The following is a 21,688-nucleotide window of genomic DNA, read 5'->3' as shown; positions in this document are numbered from 1 at the left end:
TAACAATTAAATGTTGAAGAAGGATGTATAAAATGAAAGAAGTAAATTAAAATAATATAACTTTTTAGATATATTGATTATTGTGCCTTGATTGTAAGATTTCAATGTATGCACACATCTCAATAATATAATCTTTCTTTTATTTATTTTTAATCAAGTAAAAGGTATATTTTATTTGAAATATAAATATCCACATAAATTAAAAAAAATTAATTTTATGAAAAATAATAGACAATATTTTGAATTTATTTTAATTACACTATAAAGTAGTTTTGTGGTTCAAACACTTAAGTTTTTACAATTTTTATAATAAAAATAAGTTATTTATATTTAAAATTAAATATAATAAAATATTGTATATGTGAGTTATTACATTTGTCACATATTTGTTGATCAATATTAATTTTATTCGATAACTAAAAACATAAATAAGATTATTTTTCTTATATAAATAAATATGAATACTTTCAGAAATAAAATTAAGTGCAAGAATAGTAAAAAAATAAATTATTGAAATTTTATTGCTTTAATAATGTGATCAACTAATATAACTATTTATATTTAGATTTTTATATATTAATGTGCAATAATTATATTTTCATAATAATTAAAAAATGGTCCATATGTCCATTTTAAATTGTCATCCTTTTTTAATAGTAAAACATAAGAATTTTGACTAACAATTTGTGTTATATATTTTTTTTATTTTTAATATGCGAATAATGATTATTTAAAATGGTTTTCATTAAATTAATTTTTTAATATATAATTTTTTTCTTAAAATATAAAATTAATATAACCTTAGTTTAATTTGATAAGTGGTCAATAATTTTGTAAAAATAAATATAACAATTATGTTGTACAGAATTATGGATGCCATGTGGCCCCCAACAATTTGTGGAATTAGTAAGTGTAAATCCAAGGATCATGCCATCTTGTACTAACCCATTGGAGGGCCACCATCACTTGACTAATTAAAACAGTCAAGTCATACATTTGTAACTCATCTTTTGGTTATAAATAGCCATTACATGTACAAAGAATGAGATACATATTGAAATATATTACTTCCTCAATTTTTCTTCTCTTTATACTAATCTTTAAATTTAATAGCAATTGTTGATGTTCATCAGCTAAAGCTTGTTTATTGTAACATATTTCATAACAAATTAATCTATTGGTGATGCCAGCATAATCCTCAGCGTATACAGGTATTGATATTGTAGGAAAATCTGAAAAACTTCTACCACAACTTTTTAAAAAAATTTCTATCTTTTGCAAGCAACAATTCTTTAAATCAGCATCTGGTAGATGCGCTTCTGAAAATATAATATAAATATGTTAAAAATTAATATTTAAATATACATGTAATAAGATAATTAATCAAACAAAAATAATATAGAATGCATGATAAAATAAGATAAAGTTAAATTTGAACATTGTTAAATACCTGGGTTGTCTAATACTCTTCTTTCTTCATGAAGAATATCTTCAGATAATAAATGACATGCTGATTGCCAAACAACCTCCGGACGTGACACAAAAGTAGAATAGAAAATAGTTCCCTTAAATATGATGGCATTCCCCAATGACTTGCTTCTACTATAACATCAACATGTTCTTTGTCATCATCTAATAATCCTAAAGCATAATATGCATCTCTAAAAGTCTGATAATTTATTCTTTTGAGATCCTCATATGAAGTGGAACCTCTAACATTATTCAATAACAATCTAAGATAATATTGCTCACCAGATGGAACAAAAGAATTCTTCCAATTGAAAATGTAGAATTTTTTCTTTTATCCCATCTCTTAGATTGTTGTTTTCAGACAAACTTTGAAGGAAATTCTGCATAGGTTAAATCTCTTGCTTCAGGAAATTCCTTGTTTGCTTCAAATCAGCTTATATAAAAACGTTGATTCCCTTACGGTTGGTTTATTGATAACAAAATCAATTGGATCATCCTATGAAAATAATGATATTCTGATTGCCTGGTGGATTGGAAATTTTAAGATTCTCCAAGCTGCTTCACATGGTGATATATACTGACATCACAATACAAATTTATTTCATCAATTCCTCTTGAATCTGAAGTAATCACACTATCACAAAAAGCAGTTGTAACACGGTCATGACCTTTATTAACATGCTTAAATAACTATTTAATTGGCCTTGATTGATTGTACCATTCGATATTAATATGAGCCCCATATTTCATCAACAAAAATCTATTGTGTGGTACAACATGTCTATTATCCAAATCAATACCTGATCTCTTTGTAGTTCTGCCATCATCTCTTCTTCTATATACATGATATCCATCCTCATTAATTGAGGTAGAAGAAATAAACCTTTTTGGAAAATGTTTTGAACATTTTCCATTTTGCATGCAAGGAGATGATTTTCGAACTGAACCACATGGGCCATGCATCATAAAGTTAGTAACAGCAACATAATAATTTGGATCAAGTAATTTATTTCGTCCTTTTAATGTTTTTCTTTTTTTCCTTCTTATTCGGTTGTTCTAAATATTTCTTGTGTGAGTTATGACTAATTTCGGCAAACTAAATTGTATATGAACAATTTTTTAGATATGTAATAATGTAAAATCATTTATTTTTGTTAAAATATTTTAAAAACCTACTAAAATTTATCTTTTTTAAATTATATTAGTCGATTATTGAAAATGTTGTTCAAAAGCTTAGAAAAATCATTTATGCCCGCGCCAAGCGCAGTTAAATTACCTAGTTAGTTACTCCCTCCGTTTAAAAAAGGATGACCTAGTTTGACTTAGAACGGAGTTTAAGAAAAGAAAGAAGACTTTTTAATCTTGTGATTCTAAATTAAAGTTATGCCAAATGTACTAAAATGCCCTTTAATCTTGTGTTCTTAAACATGTCATGTGGAAAGTTAAAGTGTTGCCAAAAAAGGAAATGAGTCATTCTTTTTTAAACAGGCTAAAAAGGAAATACGAACATTCTTTTTGAAACAGAGGGAGTATAAAAGATTGAATGTGTAGGGATTTATTGTTACGGAAATTTTATGAGTCCCTCATCCCCAATTAAGAAATCTGGAGCTTCTCATCCCCCTTCTTCTCAATCTTATATTTCAGTCTTTTATCGTTACTTTTGATTTGTTGCATTCTATAATATAAAGTAGTTGTAATTGAGTCCTATTTTCAAGTGATATAAGCAGTAGTTGGAAAAAGAAACTACGAGCTACCTAAATAATACTTTGTCAGATAAATTTAAAAAAATGTGAAAAATTGTGGTGCTGACACGTAAGCGATATTATTTCTCATATTATATAGAGATTTGACATATTTTAAAAATCTCTCTATCTAATTCTCTAATTGTTTGTTCTCCCTAATCTCTTCTTCCTTTTCAAATTTCAGATTTTTTCTCTCTTTTTTGTTTTAATTGTTTATTGCTAAATCCATGATTTATAATAGGAGACTTGTTTGTTTATGTGGGACTCCTCTAATTCTGAAAATTCCATGAACACACGAAGATCAATCAGAACCCTAGTCGTGGTGAAACCTTAAATGAGAACTAGAGCAAAATGTAAATGAAAAGTAAAGAAAATAAAGACGAACACTTACTTGGTAAGAATTTCGGACAAAATTGAAATCATATCAACCAATTCACATCTAAGAAGACCCAAATTCAGAAGAAGATCCGTGAAATCACCCCTTTACTCAGCGAAATCGACCAACTTCACGTCTCATAGAGCCAAAAGCTTTGAAACCTACAAGAATTTCACATCGTCAATTACATTTCTAGAGCTACAGAGAAGTTTAGTTTGAAAGTTTTAGTGAGAAGCTTAGTCAGGAAGTTTTAGGTGAGAAACCTAGGTGAGAAGGTTTGATAATTATTTTTTGCCATATTAATTTATCTAGGTGGAAAGCCATATCACCATTTTTGTCAGTCTGTCGCGCACATGTAGTCACGATAGGAGCAGGTGGACAAAAAAGATGTATGCGATGGAGGAATAAACAAGTTTGGGATAATTAAAACAGAATATAGTTTAGATGTACACCGAATAAAAAACTTCAAGTTCAAGGAGTAATGCGTACTTTTGCCTATTTTTTTCTACTTCCGTTTTTAAGCTTAGTATTAAAAAAATAGCTCCAACTTCCTTGGTTTGATATTGTCGGCCTCTCAATTTATGAGATGATATTTAGTTTCATACCCTTTTTATAATTGAAGAAGGCTTCATAAATTATAAACATTTTTGTAGTTACAAAATTATATCATTAAGAATATTTATTAGAAATTTGAAATTATATTTTTTTGTAAATACAAAAAAGGGGCATCATTTTTTTTATAATTTTATAAGAATGAAAGTGTATCAAGAGACGACAAATATTACCATCAGATGTATTCCTATCAAACCTAGCAATTTAGTTTGGGCCAAGAGCATATCCAATACTAGATGGTTATATATATAATCTTTTTTTCTCCAAGTATTTTGTGACTACGAATAAGTAGAGTGTACTATAATAAGTAAAATAACGTCAACAAAAATTGTGACGAAGTGATAACTATTTTTTCATTATTAACCAAAGTTTTTAGGTTCGAACTCTAAGTATGGAGTTACATTTGTTAGAAAGTAATTTACCTCTAATGTTGGACTTTTCAACTATAATTCAAATTAATAAGGCTCAAACACAAATAATGAACATAGAGTGAAATAAAAAAAGCAAAGAAGGTCAATTTGAAAGGGAGAAAAAAATCAAATACAATAGACTCTACTTATGGAATTATACTGAATATATAGATTGTTATTCTATCATTAATGAAAAGAATGATAAAATGGACTACCATAATAAGTCTGAGCAATAGTCAAGAAAGTAAGAAAAACAGTCACAATCAAAGCAGTTAATGACCATGGACTATTAAAATATGTATCAATTAATTCAGCAATCCAAGTCTTCCCTTTGCTATTATAATGTTCTTGAATATTCCTCTTAACATTCTTGAAAATTGATGGATCATCTGCCCCATAAGTTTTTAACCCTTTGTAAACTTGTACAACTTCTTCATCACTTCCCAATGTGTTGAATATTACCTTCTCTTCTCTCAATTCTTTCACATCATCTGGTGAAATCACAAGTGATTTCATGAAATTTATGTATGACACAACAGCTCTATCATTTGGACCATTTGGACATAATTCATATGCTATCATGTTCATAAAAAATACTTTAGTGTATGTTGAAACATACCAACATGGGAGTTTTAGTTTTCCATAAAAATAGTGAGATGTAAATCTCACACCTTTTAATGAATCAATTCCACTAGGCCTAAAATGAATCCCCTTTGATTTCAAATCCATGACGGAACGAAACACGTTTGTAAGTAATCCTGATTTGTGTGGTACATGATTTTTCCTCCAACAATTGCGAAAATAATCAAAGATGAAATCATAACTACGTGGTTGTCGTGTGACATTAGCTTCATCCTCACTACCATTTACAAGTACTCTACGAAAAACTTCAAGAAGGTGAGGGGGATCTATCTCCGCGTTTTCTTTCATTTTGATGTCCTCTTGCTTATCGAAAAACATTTGAGAGCAATAGCTTTTTACCTTCTCTTCAAATGAATGATATCCACCACCTTGATCATCGCCATATCTCAACTTAACCAAGAGCTTGAGAACGCGAAAAGGTACCTACATGAATTTAACAAAAGGCCAGGATTTAATATATATGTATAAAAAGTAATATTCACTACTAAAATAACACACATATTTCCCACAAAAAAAAAAAGAACTTGAATTTAAATTTTCTAAATTTCCATACTATGTGGCTATACCATTGATACCTGATTTTCGAGCAAATAAAGGTCACGTCTAGTGACCAAATAAATCGCAATGCCAAGGTGTTTGATAGTGTTTCTCTGTTTTGAGGAGAAATTTGGAGTGGACCTTGTTGATATCTCGATATCATTTAGTATGAAACACGCGTCAAGGAGCATCATTCGTGCAAATTCATAGTCCTCATACTTACTCACAAATTCTTCAAGGTAACAACTTTTAAAATCATCAATCTCCCTTAGAATTTCATCAAGGAAGAACTCTTGTTTTTTGTTACTTCCATGAATGAACATTTCTAGAGCTTTTGGCTTGAACTCTTCAACAAAATTGACTTCTAACTTTCCGTGGTGATAAGGTCCCAATGAAACAACTTTAGGATCATAGTCATCACTTTTTTGATTGTCAATTCTCATAAATAATGGAACTTTTGGTATTTGACGTCTTCTTGATATAGTTTGTTGTCTTGGGATTGTAATGTCCAACATTTCATATTCTAAGGACATTTTTTGTATGCCTTCCTGATTGAACAAGCAACTTTAGTCAATCAAGTTTAAGTTTTATACACTTACTTATAAAATATTATGTGCACAATCGAGTAACTTATAGGGTAATTATTGAAAAATATAAATGAATTTAAGTTTTACGCACCTAAGCTATATATATAAAAAAAACACAATAAGGTCACTTAAAAGGCAATGACACGTATTATTTAAGATTTCTTTACTACTATCTCGGTGAATGGAACTTGATCAATTTATAGACACAAATTATGGAATTTGATCAATTTATAACTAGAGAAAAGCACTTAAACTCAGATGAGGTTTTAAATTGTATTTATTGACCAAATATAGATTCAATAAAGATAATTTACTTCATATAACATGTTAAATACCAATAATAGTATGCTATGACTATTTCATGTTAAACTTGAGTACCATATAAAAAATTACTTACACTATCAATTAATATAATATAAATCTTAATATACTCGTAACAAGAATTTATAAAATCAAAACAAACTCTTCTTATAGAGTTACGTGGACTTTACCACAATAAACTATTAAAATAGTAATAGTTTGCATGACAAAACTCAGAAGGTAAAAATTAACTGTCTTAATGTTGGTAACTACTAGTCGTCTAACTACTACATACTTAGGGTAACAAGTAAAGTATGACAGGGCAGGATCTATGCAAATCTTATTCCTATTTATGGATAAGAAACTATTTTTTATAGACCTTCGTGTTGATAAGAGGCTTACAGTTTTTAAACATAATGAAGAGTGTAAGAAAATAACATTTCATACCTGTATTAGGATTTGGACTTGGACTTAGGTTTCATGAAGCATGCAACACTCTTACAGGATTTATTATGAAGGAATAATACAAGCCTTGCTTCCATAGTAAAGAATAAATGTTAAAGTGTCATATATTTGGGTGCTTTAAACAAACAAAACAAAGACATATATTTACTTTAATTGAGAATCAATTTTCTTTTTTGTTTTTATGGAGTAAGATGTTGTGTTAATCAAGCAAATCAATTTTATTTAACTCTTTTTTCTTCTATTTTTTTTTTTGCAAAAAATAAGAATAAAGTGTGAATAGAGTCTATCTTGATTTGTGTATAAAAAAAACGGTCATACATAATTACATATTTAATATGAAGAGATGATATGGGTTTTTGTCTTTAGATATACTAGACAATCTATCTGCACTTCGTGCGATTATAAATGATATCGTCAAGCTTAATTAGAACATATAATAAAAATAACTTAAAGTTCTTTTTTTATAAAAATGAAGATTGATGTTTGATCATGTGATATCATATCACTATGTGATGATAAACAACTTTAATTTGATACATCCATCGGTAACCCCCAAAAGTTGGCATCAATTTTCATACACCTTAATTAGGTTTTATTCAGACATCTCATATTGAGTCCCGCTATGTCATTTGACACTTTTTCCTGACTTGACATACCCATTTTGAGCGCGTGAGATTATTTTTTTCTGGATTATTTTCCTCCTTCACTTTTTAGCCCTACAACCCCCCCCCCCCATGAAAATTCATGATTAATAATCTTACAAAATCTGGAAAAAATAAAATAAAGAACTATCACACTAATTTTAAAAACGTTTATAAGAACGATGTTTTAAAAAATCATCACACTAATTTTGAAAAGATTTTTTAGAATAAGACACACATTTTTTCTCAAAAAAATTAGAAGAATGTCATATATAATTTTCAAAATCAATTAAAAAAAAATCCTAAAATCTATTGATTTTTTTAAGAAAAAAATTTGGAAGAAAAACAAAAAAAAAATGGTTGTAGAGTTAGGTAGGCAAAAGGGAGGTAAGGCAGATGAGGTGGGGGTGGGGTGATATAAGGTGGGGTGGGATATTAGAAAATAGGTAATTTTGTTTATTTATTTTTGCTGAAAAATTAGTTGTTTTTTTAATAATTTACTTTAAAATTATTATTTTTACATTCAAATGCCACATGTGAGTTTTTATTAGTTATCGTGACATGTCATTCGCAAGTGTTTACGCACACTTTGTAATTTTAGTTATTATAAAAAATGTGTCAAAATGAGGTGTTTAAAATGAACAAAATCTACTTAAAGTGTCTAAAACTTAATATTAATTTTAAGATACTGCCGATGGATTCAACCGATACACTAAATAAACTATTTATGTAATAAAGAATGATTTAGTTTTAGCTGAAGAGGTTCTACCAAAAGAAATGTGAGAAAACATTTGAGAATAAAAACAACTTTCATTTGCTGCCATTGTATCTTTGCTCTTTTGCATATGCTCTTAATTTTTTCTTTTTTAAAGGGTGTGTCATAGCCTCAATAATTAACTTAATAGTTGACTAAGGAAATGATTGTTTAAACTAATATGGACTATTTCATGGTTGAAACTCTTATAATATCATTGATTAATGAGTAATTTCTTAATAACAAATTTTAATAATGTCAATACAGTATATATATATATATATATATATACTGATTTAGTATCAATTCAGCGAATTTATCAACCTTAATGATACCAATACAATATATATGAGACATAGTAGAGAATGATTTGGACAATAAATGATAATAATTGTGACTTTATTCTTATAAACTAATAAATCATAACTCCTCCACATATTGATAATAATTGTGACTTTTATTCTTATAAACTAATAAAATAAATAAGAAAATAGGGAAAAATTAACTTTTTTTGCTAGTGCAATATTTTTTATCCTCAACTTTAATCATGAGTTCATCATAGAACGTAATAAAAATTAATGGATTTTAGAATTTTTTTTGCAGAGTTACGTCTTTCTATTTTAAAAATTTATTTAGTTAGTTGTTCTTTAATTGACTAATTATGTAAATATATTTTAGATTATTAAAAATTAGATAAAAAAGAGAAATCTCATAATTAAAGAGAGTTGAAAGGGATGGTTTAATTTTTTACAAGCTATTTGAAATGATATTTCACTAGACTACTCTATTTTAATAATTTTTCATTTGTTAGGGATAAATATTTGAGTGATAAAGATTTTTTCCTTTAAATTTACAATAAATAATAGTAATAAGTAGAGTAGTAAAATTTGAGGTATATAAACTCTTATAATAAACTAGTATACGTACTTGTGCGTTGCACATATATTTTAAAATAAATATTTTTTTATTTAAAAATAATTAATATGAATTATTATTGAGTATTAAAATTCTAGCTGCAATCATATAAGACATTTTGATTTTATATTAATAGTTGATGCTAATAAAACTTTATCCCAATCTATGTGGAGTGGGGATACATTCTTCGTAGACACAACACATTTTTCTAACAACTTCTATTTTTCATAGTATAATGAAAATTAATAATAGCATATGTGGTGTGTGTTAGATTGAAAATTGTGTTAATTAAATTTAAAATTTATAGATCGAATTTGAACCTAGCATAAAAAATAATGACCCAACTTTAGTAAAAAAACAAAATATAATTTGTAAAGCATATTGCAACCTCTTTAGTACACTCCTCTTTAGTTCAAATTTGCAAAGTAAAAGGATTTTCATTTGATGAGAAAGTGGTCAAATGTCCCCTTGAGCTATGATCGAATTCTCAACTACACACTTATTCTTTACAGGAGTCCGATCACCCCCCTAAACTATTTAAAACTAAATAATTATTATCATCCTGAATGCCTACATTGTAAAGTGAGTGTAACATCCCATAAAAATTTTCAAACTAAGACCTGAACTGTTCATCGTAGTGAGTCATATTTTACCAAGAAAATAAAAATTATTTAAGTATTTAGTTCACTAGATTTAACACTTGAGTTCCAAAAAGAATTAAATTGGAAATGGGGAAGCCTGAAATTTGGAGAGTTAGTTAAGTATGATTTTTGGGTAAGCTTCAAACGATCATAATTCCTAGCACAGGATGAGTTAGGTGTGCTACAAGATACCATAGGAAATATATTTGATTTTTATTTCCAATGTTGTCGAGTTTGCTATGTTTCGAATTCGGATGAGTGAGATATGACCTTTTGATGTTAGACTGTCCAGTTAAGGAAAGTTAGCGAAAATAGTGAGGGGTATTTTGGTCCTTTTCTTATCCAATCAGATTTAATTCATTTTAATAATATTTTAGAGGTCTAATACTTTTAGGTTCAGTTTTAGCTGAGAGTTCAAGAAGAGACAAGAAGAGACTAGAAGAGAAAGGAAGAGAAAAAAGGAGAGAAAAAAAAAGAAAGGATGAAGGCGTTCGTCGATGTTCTTGAGTTTAGTTGCTGATTTTTTCCATGGGTTTAATCCATAAGAGGCATGTAAGCTTCCATAGTGTTGAATTTGTCCACCCACATGCTAAACATATTATTTTCAGCGTAATTTCATTCTCAAAAAGTTGAAAGATTCAAGTTTCTGATAGGTGTTCTTGAGGTTCATTATAGATCTTGTCTTGTTGGGGTTTTGATGATTTCTTGAGATGAAAGTGATTGTTTGGAGTGTTTTTTTTTGTGTATTAGTGTTTACATAGGTTGGGTAATTGAATCTAAAGAATACTTGAGAAAAGAAATTGATTAAAAACGATTTAGGATCAGAAAACGAGAAGCGAAATTTGTCGAGAGCTTGCCTGGGGAGATGCTGGCGCGCTGCGCCTCAGATGCGCCCAAGGGACTGGATGACGCGCCTGAAGTGCGCCCAAATGCACTCTCTGATGTTAGGGGCTGGTGCCTCGCGCTCGGAACGTGCCAGGGTCGCCTGCCCCCAATCCTTTTCCGTCAGTTGTCCCGTTTAAGCAGATTTAAAGTGTATCTTCACTCCTTTTGATTCTAAACTACTTATAAACACTTAAAAATCATTCGTAACATGAATCATAACCTTGAATTAATAATTCAAATTCAAGGTAAAGTTAAGATTAAGTTTTGCTGGTTCTTTCGAACCTTTTGAAAAAGTCCCTTCGAGTCCGTTTGAGGAGTCTTCTACAACTTTTAGAAACTTGTTTCAAGACTCAATTGAGTGAACATGAGAGTAAGAAGAATTTATTTATGAATCTACAATATCACTTAATCCTTCATATGATGAACCATAACTCTTGAATTCATAATTCACATTCAAGAGAGAGTTAAGAGTAGAGTTCAAGAAAGCCTTTAAGTTAAATTGTGAATTCTTTGAGATTCATCATTGATTTGAACTAAGTTTTGATGAAGTAAATAATAAAATGGTAAGAGTCATATACATGAGTTCCATGTAATATGTAGACCTTCAGTCCAGTCGTTCATGCCCATAAATTTCGCATGGACTCCACAAATTGAGTATCTTTGAGGGAGTAGCTTCTTCAAGTTCTAAGTCTTGAGTAATAAGTTTCTAGCACATTTGAAATTATATTCTAATCATGGGACATTTACATGTTACCCATGAAGACCTTGAGTTGAATTTTTCATGCCTGTAATTCCATATGAACCCTATAAGTCGAACAATCTTGAGATGAGAAGTATCTTTGAGTGCTCGAGTTGAGTAGTTCATGCTCAGAATTCCGCATGAACCCTCCAAGTTGAAAATCATGAATCATCCATAAATATGAGATCATGAACCTTGAATCCTACTTCAATTCAAGGAAAGTTAAGAGTTAAGTTTAGAAGTTAAGAAGTAAGTCAAAACAAAGTTTTTAAAGTATCAAGATCGTCTTTATTAAACGTTTGAACTTCGTTTTAAGACTCAAGTTTCAAGTAAAGTAAAAAGTAAAGAGTTCAAGATCTTCCTTCAAAGTAATATAAAAGAACTAAGTATTCCCTAAGAGTTGAGTTCATTTCTCAAAAGTTAAACGGGAATATAGTTCCCTAAAAGTTTATAAATGTTTTCACATTTAAGTTAAGAGGAAACTAAGAGTTCCAAAAGAGTTTTGAATAAGAAAAAGGGAACATTGATTCCAAGAGAGATTTTTAAAACTAAATGTTGAGAAACTACCTCCACCCAAAGAAAGAAGTTGTTTTAAAAACACATGAGCTAAAATATATTTTGGGAGTAGTATAGAGCACCGATGTGGGGATGAGATTCACAATTAACTCAAGTCTCCATGAAAACCATGAAACCATTGATGTTAAGGCCAAAAATACATATTTTTAATCACTATTTGCCTCACATTTATTATTTATATTTATCCTTTTTGAGCATGAATTTATGTATTGTGCTAAACAATGTATTTTATTTATAAGAGTAAATTGATATAAAGTTGAAAGAAGTTTGGTGTTTAAACGAATTAAATATGAAAGATTGAAGAAATAAATCAAGTAGGAAGCTTAATGAATTAAATTGATATTATATTAATATTTTTATTTATCGAAAGGATCATCAGAATTGAAATTCAATTGCAATTAGCCTGCTACCACGTGTCAATTCAATTGAAACATGAATTGTTATATCACTCGGTGTTGGATTCCTAATGGCTAAAGGGCGGTTCCGCAGTTAACTAAGAAGGGCAGAAACTTCACTCGCCGAGCAAAGAAAATAAGGAATTTTTAGGGAGAAGGATTTGGCCCTGACTGATAAACTAACAAAAGGAAAACGAAATGCAACTCATCCGAATAAGACCAATTGGCATATGATTTGGACTCAATTATTTTATTTAGGGTTTTCTATATCATTATATAGTCTATAACAATAATTATTAGGATCATCAATCTAGAAGTGAAGATCAAAATATAAAGTTGTCAATAGTTTTTAGGGTTCTTTTCTTCTTCTTGTTTTCATAGAGATAGGTAGCTAAAGCCCTTATTCTGGGACTGTAGCTACAGATTGAATGTTGATTATTAATGACATTTTGAATTAATTTTTGGTTGTCATTATAAGTTGCTTCTATATTCTTGTTTTACTATTTTTTGATTGGCCATCTAGAGATAAATATAGTGTCTAAATCTTGAATTGACCATAGAAGAGATTAGATAGATCAGAGAATATAGAGAGCTCGGTCCACCTATTAAATTGAGGAGATTAGTGTTCAGGAGTGACGCCCGGAAGACGAATATCTTGCTTGGTTACGAAATAGGATGAAATATAAATGCTCGCTAGTTAGTTTATTTATCCCCGCTCAACGATGTAGTTAGATAGCTAACTGGGGTAGGTGACAAGAGGTGGTTATCCCGGATCATACTATCAACCCTATAAACCAGTAATTTCATAACTAAAATTAGTTCTAAGCTAATAATATGATACATGAAATCTATATATGCCGCAACCCTGAGACTTTTCAATTATTATAAGTAATGTTATTATTTTATTCCTCCATTCTTTTCTTTTGACATTTTAAAATAAATAATTAGACTAGTATAATTTGATAAAAATAGTTAATTGACAAGTCCTTTGAGTTCGATAATTTGGTTCTTTTAAGAGCCACTATATTACTTGTGCGACCACGTACACTTGTGTGTATACTCGGGAGCAATAACCATCATCGGTATTAATAAGTTATACTTTTTAGATGATCACGTAAGTTAACCTAGTAGATATACTAAGTTAAGTAAGGTCCTATACCGATGACAAGGTATAGGATGATTCTTGGCAGCGTGAGGTAAAATGTTGTATCATTACTTAGGCTCGTAGTGATGGTCGTCGGTTAGAGAATCTCCAACAAAAACTATATTACTTTCTTATATAAATAAAGTTGAGTTTGTTATTTCATTTTCTTTAACGAACTAAGTTGCTTTTACTGTTTTATAAAGCTTTTTATATATAATACATGTATTATTATTTTATATTGAGTTGATTATCCATAGTCGAGTATCACATCTTTGAGTTCGCTATTCAATATTTGAGTTGAGTAAGTTGAGTATATGAGTATTCTTGAGTATTTCTTGAGTTTCAAGTTTGATAAGAGGTAAGTATGTTTTTTTTTGTCCAGTATCAAGCTTATGTGATGCTTTAGAATTCCCCTTACATGCTCGTACATTCCACGTACTGAGCCATTTGGTCTGCATCTTTTGATGATGCAAACACAAGTATTAAGGATCATCAATAGGAGCTTCGTTGATACATCCAGGAATTCGAGTTATCTATGGAGACTCCTTGCTTCCGGAGGATCACACTTACTCTTCAGTTTAGTCAGGATGTCGTAGGTCTTGTCTCGACTTTCATCTTTATCAGTTAGAAGCTTCATAGGTAGTCAGTTTAGTTAAGAAGTCTGTATAATTCATTTATTTTATTAAATGTTTTAAAGACTTAAGTTTTCTATTTTATGGTGAGTTAAATATATTATTTTAGGCATAATGTCCAAGTACCCCCTCAACCTATGCCCGAAATCTCAGAGACACACTTATACTATACTAAGGTCCTATTACCTCTCTTAAGTTATTTTATTAATAAATTTTTACCCCTTTTCAACCTACGTAGCACTATCTTGTGGGCCCAACGATGGTTGACTTTTTATAAAAAACTAGTGCCACGTAGGCTAAAAAGGGGTAGAAAATTACTTATAAAATAAGTTCAGGGGGGTAATAGGACCTTAGTATAGTATAAGTGTGTCTCTGGGATTTCGGACATAGGTTGAGGGGGTACTTGTGCATTTTCCCATTATTTTATTCAAAGTTTTTTCATTTGAGTTAAAGTTTGTATTTCAGTTTCATGAATTTTGTTCAGATTTTAAGCTTTTGTATGCTTAAGTTAGTCTTCTGCTTGTAGTTAGTCAGGATGAGGGTTTGCTTGGGGACCAACAATGGTCTTTGAATGCCGGTCACGTCCAGGGTGTAAACTCGGACCGTAACAGTGAGTGTATTGCACTCTCTTCGAGAAAGTGTAGTGAAGAGAAAAAATAATTACTAAAATTTTACTTTTAATATTTTTCATAAATATATGCATGTAATTTTTAATTATTTTTCTTATTTGGTTTCTTCTCTGGAGCAACTTAGTAGATCATCAATGGGAATCACCAAATTTCACCATCTCTCGCCATTTTGAAACCACCATCATTATTAGATGGGAACCTTATTATATTAATCAATATACCACAAATAGTAGATAATAGTTCCATCCCTTTTCTCCACAATCAAGAACTACAGACCCAAAATCTTTCGAACAAACTTTTTTTAGCTTAATATAGTGACACTCAACTTATTTTCTTTGGTTAAACTTTTAATGAGAAAATGCACAAGTATCCCCTTAGACTATGATCGGAATTTCAAAGACACACCTTAACTAACCTTAAGTCCTATTATCTCCTGAACTTGTTTTTTTATAGTTTTGTGCACCATTTGTGTTATGTCGCACACTCCGTGACGTCACGCAAATGAGGTGAGTGAGAGATATTTGGATGCCACATAAGCAAAAAGGTGCACAAAATTATAAAAAAATAAGTACAAAGGGTAATAAAACCTTAGTTTATTTAAGGGGGTAATTGTGTATTTTCCCAACTTTTAATACAAGGAAATTTTTTGATCCTATATTCAATACCCAAAAGACCCACGGAAAATTTTGTATGCACTTGCAATTTTGGGAATTGAATTTGGTGTGAACCTTGTTGATATCTCGATATCATTTAGTATGAAACACACGCTAAGGAGCATCATTCGTGCGAATTCATAGTCATTATACTTATTTACGAATTATTCAAGGTAACAACTTCTAAAATCATCAATCTCCCTTAGAATTTCTTCAAGGAAGAAATCTTCTTTTTTGTTACTTCCATGAATCAACATTTATAGAGCCTTCGGCTTGAAATCTTCAACAAAATTGAGTTCTAACTTTCCATGGTGATAAGGTCTCAATGAAACAACTTTAGGATCATAGTCATCACTTTTTTGATTGTCAATCCTCATAAATAATGGAACTTTTGGTATTTGACGTCTTCTTGATATAGTTTGTTGTCTTGGAATTGTAACATCCAACATTTTTGAAGAAACCTTACCCCTAGATCAAGAACCAGATTCTTGATTATTTGCCTAAGAAAAGAGTCAAATAAAACAATCTACTTTAACTAAAACCTTCCTATCTCAAGGAAGGAAAAACTCAACTCTGTTTTTCTTGCTCAATTACAATTTTTTGATTAACTCTAATCGAATTCTTCAAATTCACAAGAAGCCAAACCCACTTCTTTCAAACTTACTCACAAATACTCTCTCTCCACAAGAAGCCAAATCCACTTCTTGTTTACAATGACACAAGCTCACAAACTTACAAAGAAACTCACAAAACTCACAAGCTAACAAAAACACACAAAAACTCACAAATACACTCTTTGCTGCCTTTCTCTTCTTCTCGCCTCACTTTTCTTCGATTTCCAAGGACTAAGTTCTTTTTCTTGATATCTTTGTTTGTATAGACTTTTGATGATCAAGAAATATCTCCTCTCTTTGAGTTTGATAACAATTCTGATTTCTACATCCTTCTTTGATATGGAAAGATTTTCTTTTTTGTTATATAAAATAAATAACCTTTTAAGAAAAGATTTTGTCTTCGTATAAAGTAGACAGCCTTATAAGAAAAGGTTTTGTCTTATTTATTTATGGAATATACTTTTTTTATTTTCATTCTTTCCATAATTAAATCTGTGCCTTAATATTTCTCCTTCGCCCCTTTTTCCATAAAATGACATCTGATTTAATAAATGAACCTGGTTCATAAGTGATCATCATGAAAAGTATTTGTCATTATCAAAAGTAATTAACACAACTTCCATCAAATTCCCTCTTTTTGATGATGACAAATAATACCCAAATAATACCAGTTTTGAGGAACTGTTTCCGCCTTTTAACGTATCAAAAAGCCCAAGATAGAGCCAAAATATATCCACCGTATCAATATAGAAAGATACTACTACAATATATCCACATAAGCTATAGCAGCAATACAACCAAGCAAAAATAGCTGAACCATTAACAGTGTCTGAATATAGGACAGAAAAGGCACTAACTAAGGCCTAGAAAAAACTTTAAGCATATGATCAACACGAGCATTGTTATCAATTTGCTGTTGAATGAGTTGATCTTTTATTCTCCCAACCTCCTCCTGAGAAGCAGCCAACTGGGCTTGAAGAATAGTAACTTCATCTTTTAATAACCCATTTTGAGCTCGAGCCTCATTAAGTTCAGAAATAAGAGCAATAACTTTGACCAACAGAGCGAAGAGGAACTTGATCCACAACATCATCCAAGAGATTGCATTCAGCAAGAGTAGTTTGAGTGAACATATCATACTTGCTCAAAGATCAGCCATCCTTCAAAGGTACCCCAAATTCTTTAAACACAATAGTCAACATATTCTCATATGCTAATTGATGAGGTTTCTCAGGATCCACTATTCTGACCATATGCTGAATTATAAGAGAGCGCCAATTAATAGGATGCATGGTATCCAAAGCATGACCAAGACCCATATCTCGAAAATTTGCTTCATGTCTCCTTTCTCCTCTTGGGATAATACCTTTGTGAACTACTTCAAACACCAACTTGTGGAAACGAGACATTTCTTCTTTCAGTACCTTTCGCGGTCGGTCACTTACCCTCCTTTGTGTGAATTTTGAAGTTAATGCACAGTTATCATCCTTACCCCAGTGATATTCCTCCAACCCTATGCAAGGAATACGAAGTATTGACCCTAACCTAGTTTTGTCAAAAACTATATCTACCATGAACGGACGAAGAAAGTACTGAATAATCTATCATTGTCAAATTGACATAAAACTCAGCCACTTCTACATCAAATATCATGTTATCAGAGTGCAGAAAAATGTCTACCCACCCTTGTACTGTATGTAATGCTAACAATTTTTTTATCGCAATATCATCTCTAATATCCGGATGAATTGTTCTATAACTTTCAAGATATTCTATGATTTAAAATAAGCTTTCTTTCCCATGACAAGAAATTTAATTTCATTTTTTGTTAGGGTTTTAGACGAGGGAGGGTTTGAAGAGCGAGCAGATTCTAAAATTTTTTCATCAGAATTTGAAATAACAAGGGTGGAAGAAGAGCAAACGGGTGACTTACCAGTGCAACGACATTTTTTGGTTGATTCTGCCAACATCTCTAGATGGGCTTGGCTTGCTTGTCGAGTTCAAGGAGTACGAATCACCTTTTGTTTTACAGCAATATGCTTGCAAGGACGTCAAGGAAGTGGTGTAGACGAAGGTAATTCATGTGTTTGAAGAGCGGGAGAAGATGGAATTGGGTTTGGAGGTGTGAGAGGGTTAGGGAGTTGAGGGTTTTCTTGGGGAATGGACGAAGGAGATGGTGGGGAAGAAAATTGGGGGTGGTGGTCGGCTGATGGTGGTGGATTGGTTTCACCCTAAGTAGTTTCCGGAGTTCCCGATGTGAGGGTAGGTTCGTCATCATTATCAGACTAATCGACGAGAAGAAGAGAGGAATCCATAATTTTTTTGTTTGTGTGTGTGGGGAAGGTAAAAAGATTTTATGGGGAATAGAAGAGTAATGATGATGAACTGGTACATTATATAGACTTCTGAAAAAAGGAAGCCATTTTAAGCGACAGTGGTCACATCGAAGAGACGTTTGGAGTTTTAATGCGACTCTATGTAATTCCCGCCCCAAAAAAATTAAATAGAAGAACCAAGTTGAAAATATAAGAACCTGAGTCAGTGGTGAGTAGTTACTTGTTCTTTGAAAATATAAGAACCTGAGTCTGTGATGAGTAGAACCTGGTTCTTTGGAGATTAATTCTGAAACACAAGTCCCAAGGATAGACGATTTTTAAGGAATGGTTCTCGCCCAAGAGCCTTAGTGAAAATGTCAGCAATTTGGTCCTCAGTAGAGCAGAATTTCACTATGATAAATCCTTTTTCAACATTGTCTCTCAGAAAGTGATGTCGGATGTCAATATGTTTAGTACGTTTATGTTGGATTGGGTTTTTTTCCCATATTGATAGAACTAGTGTTATCACACATAATGGGAATACAACCTGTCTTGACCCCAAAGTCTTCTAATTGTTGCTTGATCCATAATAATTATGCACAACAAGATGCAGCTTCTACATATTCTGCCTCTGCTGTTGAGAGGACAACATAATTTTGTTTTCTTAGTGGCCTATGATACGAGACATGGTCCTAGAAAAATTGCCATTCCAGATGTTCTTTTTCGGTCAACTATGTATCCGGCGTAGTCAACATCAGCAAATCTTACTGAATCAAATGAGTCTCCAGATGGGTACCATAGCACCAGGTTCATAGAACCTTTGAGGTACCTAAGTATTCTGTTTACTGCTTTTAAATGAGATTCTTTAGGACATGACTGAAATTGTGCACAAAGTTCAAAACTAAACATGATGTCAGGCCTGCTTGCAGTTAGGTATAAGAGTGATCCAATCATACCTCTATATTTTGTATCATTAACTGGAGAACCTGTTTCGTCTTTATGAAACTTTGTTGTAGTGCCAATGGGAGTGTCAATTATCTTTGCTTCATTCATGTCAAATTTTTTCAGTTGTTCATTGATGTATTATTGCTGGTGAATGGAGGATCCTATAGGAGACTGATCAATTTGAAGACCTAAGAAGAAGGTTAGTTCACCCATCATACTCATCTCAAACTCACTACTCATGAGTTTGGCCAAGTCAATTCCAAGTGAGGGGTCAGTTTCACCATATATGATGTCATCGACATAAATTTGACAATGAGCAAATCTGAACCTTGCTTTTGAAGAAAAAGTGTGTTGTCTATTTTTCCACGGGAGTAACCATGTGTTAGAAGAAATGTGGATAGATGATCATACCATGCTCTTGGAGCTTGCTTTAGTCCGTACAGTGCTTTTTCTAGCTTGTAGACATGTTCAGGTTTATCTGGGTCCTCAAAACCAGGGGGTTGTTTTACAAACACTTCTTCTTGTAGAAAACCACTAAAAAATGTACTTTTTACATCCATCTGATAGAGTTCGAATTCCATATGGGCTGCAAAAGCAATTAACATTCTTATACCTTCCATTCTTGCCACTGGTGCAAAGGTTTCATCATAGTCGATTCCTTTTTCCTGGTTGTAGCCTTGAACCACTAGTCGAGCTTTGTTTCTAGTGATCTGACCTTGGTCATCTAGTTTGTTTCTGAAGACCCATCGAGTACCTATGACAATTCGATTATGTGGTCTGGGAACCAGGTTCCATACTTTTCTTCTTTCAAACTGACTTAGTTCCTCTTGCATAGCTATAACGCAGTCTGGATCTCCCAAGGATTTTTTAATATTGTTGGGAACAGCTAGAGATAGATATGCTGAGAAGGTACACATATTTCGTACTTTAGATCTGGTATGAATCCCTGATTCCAATGGTGTGAGGATTTTTTGAATGGGATGAGAACTTTGATGTTTCCAACCATGAGGCTGAGGATTTTGAGTTGATTCAGATATTGGAGTATCTGATGTTTCTATTTCTTTCTCTGTTGGTATATTTTCAATTTCTTGAAGATTTGGCTAATTTGTGGTATTATCCTCATCTGATTGTAAATCTTCCAATGGTTTTGGAAGATGTACACAGGATTATCAGATTCTTCTATTGTACTTTCATAAAAAACAACATGCATGCTTTCTTCCAATCGATTTGTTCTTTTGTTGAGTACTTTATATGCTTTGCTTTGTGTTGAATATCCCAAGAATATTCCTTCATCACTCTTGGCATCAAATTTTCCCAAATTATCCTTTCCATTATTGTGCACATAACATATGCATCCAAATGGTCGAAGATGTGCTAAGCTCGGATTTCTTCCTTTAAGTAGTTCATATGGGGTTTTATTTAAAAAAGTGCGTATTGTGCACTTGTTTATCAGATAACAAGCAGTGTTTATATCCTCTGCCCAATAGAATTTTGGTAGTTTGCTTGCTATTAGCATGGTTCTAGCGATGTCTTCAAGACATCTGTTCTTAAGCTCAACTACACCATTTTGTTGCGGAGTTCTTGGTGCAGAGAAATTGTGATCAATTCCATTTGTAGTGCAAAAACTTAAGAATTGTGAGTTTTCATATTCTAAACCATGATCTGATCTTATGTTAATGACTTCTGTATTGAGTTTCTTCTGAACTAGTCTCACAAATATTTCAAATACTTCATAAGTTTCATCTTTTGTTGCCAAAAACAGAGTCCAAGTAAACCTTGAGTAGTCATCAACTATTACAAGAATGTATCTTTTGCATCCTCTACTTATCACACACATTGGTCCACATAAGTCTATGTGAAGCATCTCTAGAGGTTTTGTGGTACTAACCATTCCCTTTGGTTTGAAAGATGATTTGGATTGTTTCCCTTTGACACAAGCGCCACAGAATTGTTCACTTTGCAGAATTTTCCCAGGAAATCCTCTAACCAGATCTTTTAATATTAGTTTGTTAATTGTAAAGAGACTAATATGTCCTAGCCTTTTGTGACAACGGGCAGAGCTTTCAGTG

The 21,688-nt window shown here is 31.5% G+C and overlaps 1 protein-coding gene and 1 long non-coding RNA gene across 3 annotated transcripts; both read right to left on the bottom strand.

Moving 5' to 3' along the window:
* Positions 1-991: 991 nt before the first annotated feature.
* On the bottom strand, positions 992-2,568 carry LOC114076941. The gene is made up of 2 exons (XR_003578023.1): positions 1,451-2,568; positions 992-1,319 (listed from the first exon to the last, which is right to left on the bottom strand). It is a non-coding gene; the product is annotated as an uncharacterized LOC114076941 (long non-coding RNA).
* Positions 2,569-4,755: 2,187 nt separating this feature from the next.
* On the bottom strand, positions 4,756-7,205 carry LOC107017319 (UPF0481 protein At3g47200-like). 2 transcript variants are annotated; one of them, XM_027916359.1, is made up of 3 exons: positions 7,124-7,205; positions 5,828-6,333; positions 4,756-5,675 (listed from the first exon to the last, which is right to left on the bottom strand). In XM_027916359.1, the coding sequence occupies exons 2-3, from the start codon at positions 6,320-6,322 to the stop codon at positions 4,797-4,799; spliced, it is 1,374 nt and encodes a 457-aa protein (XP_027772160.1). In that variant the 5' UTR covers positions 6,323-6,333; positions 7,124-7,205; the 3' UTR covers positions 4,756-4,796. The 2 variants fall into 2 exon arrangements, with proteins under 2 accessions (XP_027772160.1, XP_015073062.1); XM_015217576.2 differs by having other exon boundaries at positions 5,828-6,337; positions 7,124-7,201.
* Positions 7,206-21,688: the final 14,483 nt, after the last annotated feature.

This window comes from Solanum pennellii, chromosome 4 (assembly GCF_001406875.1).
Source record: "Solanum pennellii chromosome 4, SPENNV200".
Classification (NCBI taxonomy): domain Eukaryota; kingdom Viridiplantae; phylum Streptophyta; class Magnoliopsida; order Solanales; family Solanaceae; genus Solanum; species Solanum pennellii.
The sequence above is the reverse complement of the archived record's forward strand: the minus strand, read 5'-3'. Positions and strand labels throughout refer to the sequence as shown.

What these genes read in the sequence shown, in the direction of transcription:
- LOC107017319 (XM_027916359.1), bottom strand. Translation starts at nt 6,322, where the DNA reads ATGTCCTTAGAATATGAAATGTTGGACATTACAATCCCAAGACAACAA. An exon ending in TTTATTTGCTCGAAAATCAG is followed by an intron (nt 5,676 to 5,827) that starts GTATCAATGGTA and finishes AAATTCATGTAG; the next exon opens with GTACCTTTTCGCGTTCTCAA.